Source organism: Chrysemys picta, chromosome 2 (assembly GCF_011386835.1).
Source record: "Chrysemys picta bellii isolate R12L10 chromosome 2, ASM1138683v2, whole genome shotgun sequence".
Classification (NCBI taxonomy): domain Eukaryota; kingdom Metazoa; phylum Chordata; order Testudines; family Emydidae; genus Chrysemys; species Chrysemys picta.
Window position 1 is genome coordinate 68365441 of NC_088792.1, and position 16436 is coordinate 68381876.

At 39.3% G+C, this 16436-nt stretch overlaps 1 protein-coding gene across 8 annotated transcripts in view; it reads right to left on the reverse strand.

Moving 5' to 3' along the window:
- Positions 1-16436, reverse strand: part of ANKRD28 (ankyrin repeat domain 28) — a 215328-nt gene that overhangs the window by 45492 nt on the left and 153400 nt on the right. For 7 of the 8 annotated variants that reach the window (XR_010599151.1, XM_005297028.5, XM_042861928.2 and 4 more), the window contains 6 exons: positions 13965-14107; positions 11237-11449; positions 5894-5972; positions 4019-4133; positions 3479-3561; positions 1467-1530 (listed from right to left, as the gene is read on the reverse strand). Coding sequence is in view for 7 of the 8 variants with exons in the window: in XM_005297028.5 (XP_005297085.1) it covers positions 1467-1530; positions 3479-3561; positions 4019-4133; positions 5894-5972; positions 11237-11449; positions 13965-14107 (697 nt within the window). In the remaining variant the exon portion in view is untranslated. Of the gene's footprint in view, positions 1-1466; positions 1531-3478; positions 3562-4014; positions 4134-5893; positions 5973-11236; positions 11450-13964; positions 14108-16436 lie in introns of those variants that run through there. The other variant, XM_065587047.1, reaches the window with a different exon arrangement.

Genomic DNA, 16436 nt, shown 5'->3' on the forward strand with positions numbered 1-16436 from the left:
CGAATAGCATATACTATAAAGATATACACACACAGAGGGTAAAGTTGTATCTAGCTCATACATAACTGTGCCTGGGGAAAGGCAGTACGGAGCCCTCCCCCAACTCTGCATAGCCTATTTCAAAGGGCTGGCCAGAATTACAGCCCCTATGCCCCACTGTGAGCAACTCGATGGAAAGGGGATAAGTGAAGAAAGCAGGTGAGGTCGTGGCACTGTACCCCTTCACCATGTGTCTCGGAAGTGCTCCTAACATAGGGCTCTGGTAAATGATTGCCCTAAATAACATGGTCTGTACTTCCGATAGGTAGTAAAAGATGCAAGTAAAATTAATCCATTCTGAGCCAATCCCGAACCTGGTATAAACACTGATTACTCCTGGGGGAATTCTTCACCAAAAAATTTAAAATTCTGCACACAATATTTTAAAATGCTGCGTATTTTATTTATCAAAATAATGCAATATAATCACTTTGGTTTCAATTATTTCTGTAATTTATTTAAACTACAAGATAATGGATGGAGAATGGAAGCGGGGAGCATTGGAGGAAATCCCCAAACCCCCTTTCCTAATAGTCAACAAATATATAAAGCCATATGCTCAGTGCTCTTCAGTTGCCTGATGTAACAAGTGAGGACTGGGGAAATCAAACTCACAATTTATATTGGGTACTGACCATCTCCAGAAATGGAATTAGCAAACAGTTCATGGAGCACATTTTGATAGGAAATTCTTTCAGTCCAAAAAGTTAGACCCGTTCTAATCACGAAAGCAACATAAGCATTTATAAGGCCATACGGTCCTTTACAGCCCTCTGGCAATGCAAAGGAGCCTTAAAACTTTTATACTTGTTTTATACTCCTGGGGGAATTCACAAAGACAATGGAAGCAATTCACTAAGCAGGCAGGCGGCTGCATTCTGCTCTGCCTGAAGGGACAGAGCCTGTCCCAGGCCTACCTCCTCAGAAACACCCCAAAGCCCTGCCCCTCCACGTTGAACATGCTGCAATAGGGAGCAAGACGGACAGAGTGTCTCACTCATACACACACACACCCCTGCCCATCCCCCAGGTGATTTACATCTCTACTGGCTGCTCCAAGCATCAGAACCAACCTGCGTACACTGCCGGGGAGGAGCGTGTGACCACTCTTGCGGCTTCCCTTTGTTTCCCCATTAGAAGTCATTTTTCTGTGGGGAAGCAAAGAAATCTGCGGGGTACATGAATTCTACGCATGCGCACTGATGCGGAATTCCCCCAGGAATAACTGATTGTGTTTGGTCATTACAATAAATGATTGATGACTGAGTAGAAATTGCAGTTTATGCCTTTTTAAAGCTTGTAGAAAGAAGCCATCTTGAAATTATGTTCACACTTACAAAGCTCCTTGGGAGGAAAAGGAGGAAAACACTATCAGGATCAATGATTTAAGAAAAAAAATTAAAAGTGAAGGCAGAGCTTCTACCTACCCTCCAGCTGCAGCTGCATGAAGGCAGGTCCTGCCAAAATCATCTGGGGTGTCTATGTCAAAGCCTACAAAAATAAGTTAGTATACTCTGAAACCATATATTTAATTCAACCCCTTCACCAAACTGCCCTTCAGTAATTAGGCTGTAATGCCATCAAGTAAGTTTATGTTATTTACAACAGTAAATATTGAAACAAATTTTTTCCTTAATTTAAGAATTTCTTAGTAGTAAACTACACAGGGATGAATTCCAGTTCTCCCCAAATTTTCCCCCACACTATGCTTCCCCTCTTTCTTCAGCCCAAACTGGATGGACCCTACATATGTGTCCCATCTCGCATGGAGAGTACACATAAAGCTAGTTAGTGATCTGATTTGAGAAGTGGTCTCTAGATTACTAATATGGGCTGCCTCTCCATTGCCCCTATTTTGCACTCTCCTTCCCATTAACCCCCCTAGGAGGCTTCACCCAAAATACAAAGTATTTCTCAGTTCTGTTCACTGAACAATCCATCTCGTCACACTAATACCTTGCCTGACGCCACTGTCTCCAAAATGGTCATCCATATAGGGACAAACGGACTTTGCAAGGTTTGCATCACTGTGGTGGATGAATTCAGATTCCAGAAGGGTTCTTAATATATGAATCAACTAATTTCACCTCCCTCCCCACAAAAAATACACTAGTCAAAGATATCAATCTTCACCAACATCAACTTATTAAAAAGGAGTTTCTAGGCTACTGGTGTCCAACCTTTTCAGACTGAGTGCTGCACATATAAAAATTTTAAATGGTCAAGCAACCATGACTGATGCTTTAGATTGTGTGTGCTGGTCCACATCCCTTTGTGCAACTAACATACACAATGGAAATCATCTGCAAATCCTCTGATGGAGATTACCTTGACACAGAGAAGTCTCCTGTAGGTGCACATCTAGTACAACTTTGCATTGTGACAGAAAGGGGAAGTGGCTGGAGCATGCTGAGCTTTGCCTATCCTCCAGCTGTCACATGGTACCTAACGGACAGTTGTCAGCTGGTGCAAATTACAGCAAGATGCTCTAACCAGTGCTGGAGAAGAGAATCAAGAAGCGTAAATGACAGTTCCTCAGCTTCTCTTCCTTTTCCCCCTTCCCCTGGGCTTCCCTACTTCCCTGTGGTGTGGAAGGGAGCCCTTCTTTTGCTAATCACTCTCCTAGGCTCAAGACAGACAGTCAAGCTTCCCTTTTGAGCCACCTGGAGCTTCCATCTCTCACCAGGGAAGCAGACTATGGAGCAGCCAAAATTAGTATGTCTTCCCTGCCTTGCCATGCAGTAGGTATTCAGCTGAAAAGGGACTGACACTGTTCAGCATAATTCCAGCTCACAGCAGAGCTGATCCTGGGGTCACAGGTGAAGCAATACCCTGTACTGTTTCTTCATAGTGAAGGGTCTGATTAAACACTTCAGTTTGAAAGTCGCAGAGTGCTGCTCAGGGAACATGTTTTTAATTCATAATCAAACACAAACATTCTTCTTAATGCAGTTGCCCCCAGGGCCTAGCGGTTAGAGCCTGTAGAGCCACAGGTTGAACACCACTGTTCTAAGCAAAGTTGTTCTGGAATCATGACAATTTGGAGTTCGAGGGACAAGTTAAGAAGATGTTAAAGTGATATCATCACCTCAGGTTTTGAGCCACTATAGTTCCTAAACTACTTGTTTAGTTTGTCTCAATCCCTCCAGAAAATGTGCGCACAAGACGACAGACACTTTTGAAATTTCAGGCATATTGCTTCAGTTCTGGCAAAGTTTTACAAGTTTTCAAATTTAGGCTTACCACAGAAAGCTTGCTCCATCTTTAACTATGCAAGGTAGCTCAGACTAGCCAGCACAATCCTCAGCTATAAACAAGCTAACTGATTATTTCTTTGTACTATTGAAAAAGGGCTTAAATATTGTGAAATATAACTGAAAGTACTAAAAGGTTAATGTATATGTAGTAACCACAACACATTTTTAAAAGAGTATCCTACCTGATGAAAGGAGCTTTCTGCAACAGTCTGAAAATCCACTTAATGCTGCCAAATGGAGAGGAAACATCCCATGTACACCTCTCCTAAGATACATCATAGTCTCATTACAATAAAAAATCAAGATTGCATGCTAAATTGCACATGTATAGGGTTTCATCAACAAAATCTAATTAGAATGATTAGATCTGAGGAAATCTCTTAATATGTTAAGAAGCTTACTTTCAATCTAAAAATAATGCATTCATTCAGAGTGACAGTCAGTTAAAATGTATGAGGTTTTGGTTTGCATATTTCAACTATTATATTGAAGTACAAGTTGGCAACACAGTCCACTATTTCTTTTCTGATTTTTGTTTACACTACAATGAGATGTGACACTATAACAAGATACAGTATCTGCAAAGAATATATGACTGAATGCATTTCTAATCTCAGAACATTTAAAGAGCTAAGAAAGTAATGTGAAACAATACACTACTCTGGCTTTCTAATTAATGCATTTCTGAACTATTTTAGCCTATATCCAAGTTAGTTACTTACTTTGCAGTGTCAGCACCACTTGTAATTAGAGTGTTGATTAGTAGCTCATGACCATATCTAGCTGCAATGTGCAAAGGAGTATTTCCATTCCTATCTTCACAGTCTATTTCAGCTCCTACAATATAAAAGTTAGTGTGAATGCACATAAACGGTACATGCACATATGTTTGTTAGCAAAATGGTGTTAAATATTAATAAGTTTAAAGTAAAAGTAACGAGAGAGTGTGATTTTTTTGGTTTAAAAATTTAAAATGTTTTAGTGGTACTGAGTACTAATGGTACTCCTAGGGAATTCTGCGCCAAAAAAAAAAAATGTTGTGCACAATATTTTAAAATTCTGCAAATTGTTATTTGTCAAAATAACACTATATAATCAGGCCAGTTTCAATTACTTTGGTAATTTATTACAAAATACCTGCCAGAAAGTACGTCTGTAACAATACAGACAACCAAAAAGATTCAGAAAATGTTTTTTGACAAACAGATTCCTTATAGGGATATTAATACAGAATTTGAGGTATTTTTGTTGACAGTTATCTTGTTTCAGTGAAATTAAATACAACAGAACCTTGTTTAACCTCCATTATCTGGCTCTCCTTATTAACCAAACCACCAGCCGCTAAGGGCTGACACCTGGATCACCCGCCACTAGGGTTTGCAATCCTTCTAGCTGCTGGTAACCAGACCCCCGAGCCCTGCCCCCATCCCTCACACCTTCTCCCCCCCAAGGCCCCACCCCCATTGCTCGTGAAATCGTCTCAGGGAGCCTGCCTGTACATAACAGGCAGCCCCAACAGAGCAGGGGCTGGCATGGGTTAATAATCTGGAGTCTCACCCCAGCCCATGATAATCAGACTTTTGGTTAGGGTTGCCACCTTTCTAATTGCTAATAACTGGACTCCTGAGGCCCCCCTCCCCAGGCCCTGCCCCTGCTACACCTCTTCCCTCGAGGCCCCGCGCATCACTTGCTCAGCACAACCCCCCGCACCCTCCACCCCACAGTAACCAGACTTTTGGTTTGAGTGCCCGAGGGTTGCCAGGTCCCCTTTTAGACTGGACTTTCTGGTCAAAAACCAGGCACCTGGCAACCCTAAATGGCACTTGGACAGAGAAGCCAAAAACCGGACTGTCTGGGTAAAACGCAGATGGGTGGCAACCCTGCCCACTCTCCAGTTTATCTGGATTTTTGGTTATCCAATCTGGCTCTGGTCCCAACTAGACCGGATACTCGTGGTTCCATTGTAATACATTTGAAACACACAAAACCAGAAAAAGGAAGCATTTTGGTGGAAATCTCAAATTGTGTGTGAAAAAATAAAATTCTGCAGGGAACATTACTTCTATGCAAATTCTGCAGTGGTGCAGAATTCCAGCAGGAGTATAATGGACAGCAAGTAAATGCAGGTCTCTTGTCATGTATCGGTAGAGCAGGGGTTCTCAAACTGGGGGTCGTAACCCTCAGGGGGTTGCGAGGTTATTATGTGGGGGGTTGCAAGCTGTCAGCCTCCACCCCCAAGCCCTGCTACGCCTCCAGCATTTATAATAGTGTTAAATATTTAAAAAGTATTTTTAATTTATAAGGGGGTGGGGTTGCACACAGAGACTGTGTGAAAGGGGTCACCAGTACAAAAGTTTGAGAACCATTACTGTAGAGGGCAAATTGTTTCTGTAACTCAATGCTGTAGAAAAGGGACAATAATACAAATACCCTTGGTTTTCCATCTTTAAAGTGAAGATACAGATGGGTAAAGTCTATATGCATCTCATCAGAGTATAAAAACCTCACTAACTGAAATACTGGCCATAGCAAAACAAGAATATGAAAATGTCATTAACATTTCAATATATATACATAAATACTTTTTTTCTTTTTACCATTCTGGATGATGGTTTGTGATCTTGAAAATCTACCATGGATTGCTGTCATATGCAATGGTGTTTTCCCATCTTTACTCTGGAAATAAAACAAACAAAAATAAAAAACATCAACCCACAGCCAGCTACATTTATATACCAAAATCACCAAGGAGAAGTGATCCTTTTCCACCAACCCCTTCAATTCCCTCTCCACACTACTATAAAACAGTTGCTGGTAGTAAAAAACCAGGATGACACTGCAGGCTATTCAGCACTGCTATTATCCTGTTCTTGTTAATCCCTTCTCCAGCTCTATCTGACAACTCAATGATGCACACTCACTCAGAATTATGCCGTTAGGACAATCAAGATGATAGTGGCAGCAGATAATCTTAGCGCCAAAAACTACATTTACTTCTTCCCTAAATCTAAAGCCAAAAAAATAAAGGCTCTTTTAAAGAACTGACTTGTATTCAGACTGAATAAGAGAACCTTATTACAGAACATTACAAAATATGTTAGAAGACTGACATTAAAATATTCATCTGTTTCTTTGATGTTAATTCAAAATGCAACTCATAAGTAATTCATCACAAACCACAAGTAATCCTTAAGGCAAACTATTCAACCATAGAGGATACTGTACATTTGACACACATATGAAAAGTACAATTAACAACTCACCCAGAAAAGGTACCCTGAAATTAGGTCAACTTTAACAGAGGGGATTCTAGTTTTTAACAGCACTATCTAAATACATTCATAAACTGTCTCTCCTATGAAATTTAGTCCATAGTTAGCTCATTATAGGTTAATGAAAAATCTAAATGCACACAAAAAGCGTTACACACACACAATACTAGGCAATGTGACACTAAATTGCAACCATCATATTACTATATAAAAACTATACCATTTTCTATTCCCTTAGGTGCACATACACAACATGTTAATTAATGGCATACAGTAGAATGAACACAAAATTCCCTATTGCAAGGGGACAAAGTTAAATTTGCCGTGGGAACTTCTCCACTAAATATCTTGATTGTGTGCAATTCAATTCAGAACCAGAACATACAGGTAAGATTTCAGGAATATACTATTTCCTTCATGAGTGTTTTTGTTTTGTTTTGCCTTTTTAAGTATTCTAAAATAAATAAGTTGGGAGAAGTATACACAGAACAGATTCCTTAGGCAATGAACAGCAGCGTCAGTCCACTGTTGGAAATATTTGAAAGGCTCAAATATTTCCTTTCTTCCTTGGAAGTCTTCCATCTAAGTACTGATCAAGCCTCCCCTTGCTAAGCATATGAGATCTGACATGATCATAGCCTATGGTAAAATAGCTGTAGGCTAATGGTTATTTGGTTGCATTCACTGAAGCTCAATGAAGTGAGATAATAGAAGATTAAAAAACAGGTCTCTTGTATAATGTACTATCAGGCAATATATGTCTGTAAAATACATATTTTCCAAAAACACAAATCTCTAGGAGAAGCCACTGTTATTACACAGCAAAAAAAAAGCCCAGAACACCATGTAGTCTCAAGTGGTCAACCATACATGCCTAAACATGGTTTCACTTAAAATTAGATACATCAAGTCAACTCAGACCACTGAGATCATTTATTTTCAAGAATCCATCTGATACTAGTTCAAATACAATTAATACATCCTTATACATCCCATAATATACTTCTACATGTGGAAAATCATTATTTGAGTTTGCTATACTCTTTTTAGACTGGATGTTGCAGGAAAGGAATAGTGTTGAGCAGTAGTCACTAGGCTTTAAAGATCTAAATTACTATATGGATATTGACAATTTTGTACCTGCCAAAACAGCCTATATTTTCCCCCTCCCGTGGAAAACAGATGAAGGGGGAAACATATCAAAAGTCTAAAATTTCTGCTGCTCACTAATCTGTTGTATGCTTTCTTCCCAGAGGTGAAGCCAACAAGACTCTGGATGGACATTTCAGAGTTTCCAGAACACCCACTCATCAAGGTCCACAGCATATGCACACATGCATCCTCCTCCTATCCCAGATGCCCACCTATGCCCCCTCTACATCTCTAAAAATCACAGAAGTAGGTGACAGCGGGGAGAATTATAGTAGATATCTAAACTTACAAAGTAAGATATTTGTGATTCTGAATAGAATATTGTATTTTTATGACAGTTGCCAAAAACTACAAATATTTTGAACTTTAGCATTAAAAGCCAAAAATCAAGATTATATATGAAAATAAAAAATTGAGCACAGCTGAAATCCTCTATACATATCGCTGAAAAGTTTTACAATAAACTCTACTGAATAAGAGTAGTCTAAAGAAGCAAAAACCACAACACTATAAAATCCTACTATTTTAACTAAAGGAATAATCCTTAGGGAAAGCAAGGAATCTAAAGTCGGTATTTGGCCCTAAACCAGGGAACAACCATCCTACTCAATATTTGAAAACCAGAACTGACTGAGCAGAGCAGGAATACTCTATTACTGAAAAGTTCACACTACTACAACCACCTCTACAAAATAAAGCTACTACTAAGTCAATCTCCTTCCTTCCCTGCAAAACTGTAACTAAAAAAAAAGAGCATTCCCATTTTAATTAAATAACCACCGGCAAAGCAGGAGAGAAATACCAATCTTAGTTACATTAATATAAACCCATAATAATTCCATTAATTTTAATGCAATTCCACTGCATTTATACCAGTGTAAAAAAGCCCTTAAACTTCTCTTGTAAGCTCATATATACCCTTCCCCACAAATGGATCCGGCAAAGCAAAAGTGTTCTGGGATGCAGCCACGGACCCGGATGTCCTTGGTGTGAGGGGCACCCTCTCTTTTCCAGTCATCGGTACCAGCGCTGAGATCTTCCCCGGCACAGAAGAGTCGTGTGTTTTTGGAGTGCTGGAGATGGCGGTACCAACAGTTCATTGCTTGGAACTGCTGGATCCCATTGTTTATGGGTCATCTTCTTGTGCCTGTGGGACTTGGAATGCATTCCATCCCCTTGGGCCGAGCTGGTGGAGGGAATGTTGATTTCCTTGGATTTTGAGAAAGATTTAGTCCCATGCTTATGGGACTGCATCCTAATCTCCCAAATAAACCCCACTATTGGGTCAGCAGGGGTGGTTCTGCTGGCACTGGAATCGGACATAGCAGTGGGAGGCTAACTCCTCACTGAATTAGCCATGATGTGAGCTTCTCCCAGGCAGTAGAGGCAGTGTTGGTGGTCATCGCTGATCGATAAGGATCGCATGCAGGAGGCGCACAGTTTGTACTCTGGAGCTCTGGGCATAATCCAGGACCCACACAGGGCAGCAGAGAAGTCCCTAAAGTCTACTCTAAACTAACATTAAAACTATTAATTACTAAAACCAAGAAAGAAATAAAACTAGTAAAATTACTGTTAAAACTATTTACAACTATGCTTTTTACAACTGCATCAGAAAAGGACGATGAAGGTTCTGACCCAGATCTTCAGCTGTGAGAAAGAACTGGAGATGCAGTCGGTCCTTCCCGCCATTTATTGCCTCGGACGGAAGCACAAGGTGAGTCAAGGTGCATGCAAAGACTAACAGATGCTACTTTCAAACTCTCTGACTCTGGGTGCATGGTGCAAATGCGTAAACCCCCAGTGGAATACAATAGGGACTATCACTCAAAGATGAACCCTATGTTTAGGAGGGTGGCGAGAAAGATATTGGGCATCAGAGTTGTAGTCTAAATATTGGTTTTCAACCTGGGAATGTTCTGACCTTTCCTATATCACCCATTTGGCTGAAATATAATTATCAGTTGGCTTTGAGATTGAGTGTGCCAGGTTATTCTTGGGGCTGAAAGCTGACCAGGATTTGTGGCTTCCCACATTATTTTAATGGAATTTGTTCATACATTTATTTTTATTGCTTTCGTTAACCTCATTTATTTAAAATAAATCTAGAAACTTAAGTGTATCAGATGTCCTCTGCCCCAGACATCAGGGGCTGTAGCTAACTGTGAAGACCTCTGGCATATCTATCAATAAGCCACTTCTTGCTTCTCCATAGAACCTGCTCCCCTTAGTCCTCATGCTAGGCATTTTGGTAGCAAGGAATGGGACCAATTAGCGCTTTTGATATCTGGAAAGGCACAGGAGGCAGCACAGGATTTTGGAGGTAGTTGCTGTTTTTGGCGGGATGTATCTCTTCAATTCCTGCCATTTGTGTGCAGGAGCAGAGATAACCAGACTGCTTTTTCTTTTCTTTTTTTTTTTTTGGGGGGGGGGGGGAGAAAAGCAGGGGGAAGGGTTTTGGACTCTTAGTTCCATAAAAAAACAATTTCCCCTTGTCTCTACCTCAATAGCCAGCCACACATCAACAACAATGGACAGGCACGTTACCTGAACGTTTATGAGGACAACTGTCATCATCAGACTTGAGTGAGCCTCATGCTAAAATAGTTAGCTGTTTCAGGCTCTTAGTTTGCAGACTTAGGAAGACCTCACAGCATTTTTCTATATTCAAACTTATTTTTGCAACCATAAGGCTTAGAAATTTAAATTTTATAAGTCAAAGGAAATATTAAATTCTGCAACAGAGGTGGATTCTATGGCAAGTCCTACAGCCATAGAATTATGGCCAGGAGTACATTTTTTCTCTCAGTCCATTTGGGGCCACTAATATGCTGACCGTGTCAGCCAGCAATCTGAGTCCTTCTACTGGCTAGGTCTCCACTGCATCAAGTACAAGCTTTGGTTCCTTACCTTTAATGCCCTTCACAACTCAACCTCTCCCTATTTATTGACTCTAGAATCTTCTGTTGCCCTTCACCGTTCTACTAATGATGCCAGCCTCATTTGCCTGTGTATATTTCTCCCACAAACACTTGTGTGATTTCTTCCACACTGGTTCTTATTTATGGAGTACTCTCAGAAATAGCTTCTAAAACTACTAACCTCTTTAAAATTTCTTCTCAAAACCCGCTTTTACTGTTATGCATATGGGATACTTCTAACAGATAATGGCCAATACGGATTTCTGACAATTATCTTATTTAGTGGGCCCACCTAACTGCATGTTCTTTCATTGTCTCCTTCATCTTTCCTCCCTTATTCCTTCAGATTGTATATCCACTGTTTGTGTTTCATCTTAAATTTGATTGTAAGTTCTTTGGGGGCAAGGACTGTCATATACTCGTTGTCTGTAGAACCCCTAGCATAACAAGGTTCCACAATCCTGACAGGGGCATATAGGTACTATTGTAATAAAAATATATTAAACCTTGTAATTTAAAATATTGTATCTGATATAAAGACAGATGTATTGTACATTACAACTTACTGAATCCACCTTTAGATTCATTTCCTTACCTTCATATTTACATCTGCTCCATTACAGACCAAAAGTTCTAAACACAATGCTCCATGTGTTGATGCAGCAGCAAAGTGCAAAGGTGTAAAACCTTTCTCATTCATCTGATTTACATTAGCACCACAGTCTATAAGTTCATTTACTACAACATCTTGTCCATTGTAGCAAGCTACGTGAAGAGGTGTATTTCCGTAGGCATTTGGTTCATTCATCTGATGGGAAAAAACAAGACGATTAGTTAAGATACTGTGAAATTCTACCAAACTTCTTTTATGCCATCATGCAACCGTATTTAACTATGTACAACAGAACATCTTTTGTTGTTATGCAGGATGTCTTCATTGCATTGTGGAATACCACAAAACAGTACATTAAATGTGTTCTGGACTGGATTTCCTTGACCAAAAAAACTTTAGAATGGAATACTTTTTAACCTCTCTGAGAGGAGATAATTAAAGTGTTTGGTAGTGTGAAAGGAATAGTTGTGTGAAAGGAAGGTATTCTGCCACTTGTAAATAGAAATCTCCAATTTATTACCACAGAAGATCCACATTGTTGGGATCATGTACCTTGATTCTATGAGCCCCAAAAGCTCCTATAATGCAGAGACATTGGTGGCAAGTACACACCCTTCCCTTGATCTAAACATCAAGATTGTATAATGGAGGGTCTCACACTTTCTTGCTTTTGTAGGCACACCCCATTGCAGGCAACAGAGTCTCCTTGCATTCCTTAGCCCCTCAAGATGCCTGTGTGCCACACTGCCATCCCCTTCTATTTCAGGGGCTCTCTGCAACCTACCTCTCATGCCAGTGGCGGTGTGCCCTCATCGTTTCTTCTCCACATTCACTCTTCTGCCACATGCCAGGGTCTCTGTGTGCATCTCTATGCATCACTTTCTCCCATACCAAGGTCCCTCATTCTCCCCACTGCCAGGGTCATCCAGTCTCTCCCAAGCCCACCAAGGGTTGTGTGTGCCACCAACTCATCCCCCATGCCAGGGCTCTGTGAATGCCCTATGTCCATACATTATGCTGGAACATGTTAATGGATACCATCAATCAGTTCTTTAATCTATAGACAACTACAGAAGTGGCTAAAGCTCCTGGGTGTGCTAGATGAATGGAAAGGGCTCCATGTGACCCCATTTCCCTCTTTCCCTCCTCCCCCAGTTTTCACCAAAATCAATAGGGTTTGTTCACTGATGCCTAAAACATTCCCTGAAATTTTGGAATTGAGTGGATGCAGTGTTCAAAAGTTATCACATTACTGATAGACAAGTTCCAGTGACTCCACCTCCCTCAATTCCTTACTGCCAGTTCCAAATACATAGTAATAATCTAGAAAAACAAAGCAGAAAAGTGGGCGAGTGTTGGTCTGCAGAGGCAACATGCTCTGACAACTCCAGTTAAAAGTGAAGAATGTTCTTTTATCTTTTGCAAATTGTCTTTGCAGATCCCTTTTAATGGACAACAAGAACCTCACAGAGGATGGTTGAGTATTTAAACAGCAGAACTGCTATCCCCAAATGAACATTAGGGACTTAAAACTAAAATTTTATTCCTGCTGGAATTCTGCACCATTGCACGATGCAGAATTTGCGCAGAATTAATGTTCCTCACAGAATTTTATTTTTTCACGCAGAATGTGACAGCCAGAGCCCAGCTGTCAACAGCTGGACCTCCTGTATTTCAAAAATACTATTTTGAAATAAATTACCAAAATAACAAACTGGTGTGAGAGTGTTATTTTGTAAAATATGCAGAATTTAAAAATATTGCATGCAGAATTTTTAATATTGGGGCACAGAATCCCCCCAGGAGTAATTAAATGTAGACACTTTGGTGCCTAGATCTAGTCATCTAAATAAGTGGCCTGTTGTTCCATGGTACTGAATGTCTGCGGGGCCTACTGAATTTAATAGGAATTTTGGGTGCCAAATCCTTCTGAAAATCAGGCCACATATTAAGGTGCCTAAATATGGATTTTAGGCACCTAAGTTTGGAAATATTTGTCTTAGCCTCTAAGATATGAGAAACTAATACTGCATTAATGTGCAAATTGAGCTCCAAGTTACATTATACAAAGAAACATCATAGTTTTCAAACTACAACTTCAGAAGCAATAGCCACTCTGTGCAAGATTGCAAGATGACTCAAAAGGTGAAACTCCAATAGGCTTACAATTCAGTTTAATAAATTTCTTTTTATAATCTCAAAAATACTGACAATATTTTTGTTAATATATTTTTATAACTAGGTACTTATATGACCATCATTAGTGTAGTATCAGAGTACTTCACAATCGTTAATGATTTACCCTCAAAACTCCTGTGAGATAAGGAAGTTTTATCTTCACTTTACAGATGGGGAACTGAAACAAGAGATAAGGTCACAGAAAAAGTGTACATCAGAGCTAGCAACAGAACTCCAATCTCCCGAGTCCCAGTCTAGTGCCTTAAACATAGGATCATTCCTTCCCTCCTGGAAGATAATGAAACCATTTAAGGACAAGTTTACCTTTAAGTGAAAATCTGTAGAAGAAACTTGAGCCTAGGGAGTGAAGTCCTGTAATCAATAAATAAATGAGTGAAGACCTTGTGAAGTACTCTTACTACCATTATTCTTGATCATGAAGAAAGGAGCATTCTCTGCGCCACTATATTCCTGATCAGTAATAGTTTAGATTTTTCTTATGTCATTTGCCTTTGGCTACATGTTTACTTACATCAACTCCAAGATCTAGAAGATATTTGACTACGCTGATCATTCCACTAGATGCTGCAGCATGTAGGGGTGTATATGATTTCTTGTCTTTGCATGACACCTCAGCTCCATGGGTCACAAGTAATTTCACAACTTCAATGTGACCTGGGCAAATAAAAGAATAAATAAATAATATTAAGACGCAACTTGATTTATCAATTGTGCTCTGACTTTTACAAAAATAATACCAATTTATTATTAGCTGCACTTGATCAACTTTTAAAGGTGAAAAATCCAGTACAGACTCTCATTTAAAAGAAGCAAAGAACCATATTCTTTCCTTACGATTTATAAAGGCAGTCTAAAATATTTCCTCCATGTATTTTCTCCTACTCCAAACAATCTCTCTCGCCTTGATTTTTGATTTATATAAAAAATATCAGATCTTGTCTTCTGTTTTTGCTGAAGGATTTTTTGGAGGACTTAAAACCTCCAAAACCAGCCCATTAGCTCTCAAATCCAACTGAGAGGGGAAGGGATTTTTAGTAAGCTATTTAAAACTTTTGCTCATCTGATTTAATACCTATCTAACCCAAACTTCTGTCAAAGATTTGAAAGAAAAGCTCAGAACCTTGCTCCTTCAAACTGAAGGCTGAGAAAACTTCCATTTAATTTCTTAAGGCCTCCTGCATGAATCATGAAAAGACTTCATATTCCTGAAGTTTCTAAAGTAGAAACAAGCAGAAAGATAAGTCTCTTTTTAAGAAAACATTTCTAGACTTTGTAATATAAAAAATTTAAATGATTTTTCCTTTACAGATATGTTATTTTTTGAAAACTTTACCCGAAGTGATTTAGAAACCCAAGTTCCATTTTCAAAAGCGACTTAAGATTCAAAAGCCTAAGCCTCATTGAAACTCAATGGGACATACGCTCCTAATTCCCCAGGTCATTTTTTAAAATAAAGGCTTGGCTATGCTTAAAAGGCTGCAGCAGCATAGCTGTACCAATGCATCTGCGGCGCTGTAGCGCTTCAGTGAAACACTACCTACGCTGATGGAAGGGCTTCTCCCATTGGCATAGGATGGTAATCCAACTCCACGAGAGGCGGTGACTATGTTGATTAGAGAAGCCTTCCCATCGACATAGCACTGTCTACACTGGGAGTTAGGTTGTTATAACTTCATTTATGTTGGTGTAACTTATGTTGCTTAGGAGGGTGTTTTATTCATCCCCCTGAGTGACATAAGTTATGCCATCATAAACCATAGTATATACATAACTTAAGTGAGAATCAGGACCACTGTATATGAACATACGCACACTGATTTCTTTAAAAAAAATTAAGAAGTTAATTTTATCCCTCCCTCTCCGCTGTCCCCAAATCTATTTAAAAAATGAAAATTAGACAAGTGATATGCTCCAGGGATAAAGTATCCTATTACGTGTCTATAAAAGTAGCATGTGCTAAAATTGGTAGATAGAATGTAGCTTAGCTGAACAAGAGAAAGCATTTGTTTTTCCAGCTGGGTGAGCACACACCACAAAATGTATGTGTCCTCATTACAACCCCGATAATGCTTGTCCATACATAGCTGTGGCATCGCAAACACTGAATTTCATTCCCTCAAAAGTACTTCTGCAGGCAGGATAAATCAGATCTTAAATATTTATCTCTAAGAACACTGGATCAATAACAGTCACACACATCAACTTCTTGGCTGAAGTGATTATCAACAGTTCAAGTCTGATGTCAGCATGGCTTCAAACAATGAGTAATGGTATTAACAGTGCTTAACTCACTGGGAAGTGTCAGCAACTTTCTAGCTGCCATAAGCCTCCCCCCTACAGAAGAAAGTCTGTGATCTTGTTCTGTTTTACTCTTTGGCACTATGAGTATGGATTTCCCAGCATGATGTACATATTTTACACTAGTACTGGATGGCTCCAATCCCCTGATTTCAAGGATGAAAGACTAATTTAAAACAGGCTTTAAACACAGACTTCTGCAAATTGGATTATTGATATTCTTACTTGTATAAGTGAAGCAATTTCTAGGACAAGAAATCCAGATATTTGTGACTAGATCACTTTTACAACCATTCTGATCTATCAGGTGACCATCCATTTAAGCTTTTTTTCTTCTTCTCAAATATGCATTTTCTACTTTGTAAACTACAAAAGACTTTACAGACCTCAGCACCAAGCATGCTTGCAGTGCTTTATAAAGTTATTTAACAACTCTTCCTCGATCCACCCATACAAATTTAGGAGTTTCATTTATTGGGCAGATATCTATCCTGACTTCTTTATATTTAAACAGGAACATGTGTACCATGACCCTTCCTCCCACCAATTATTATTATTATTATTATTAATAGATTGAGTAAACGATTTGAAAATTGTATTTTCAATGTTTCCAGCTCCTGTCTCCACTTTGAGAGGCCAATTAAGTAAAAGAAAAAAAACTTTTGAAGTGATAACCAAGATAGCC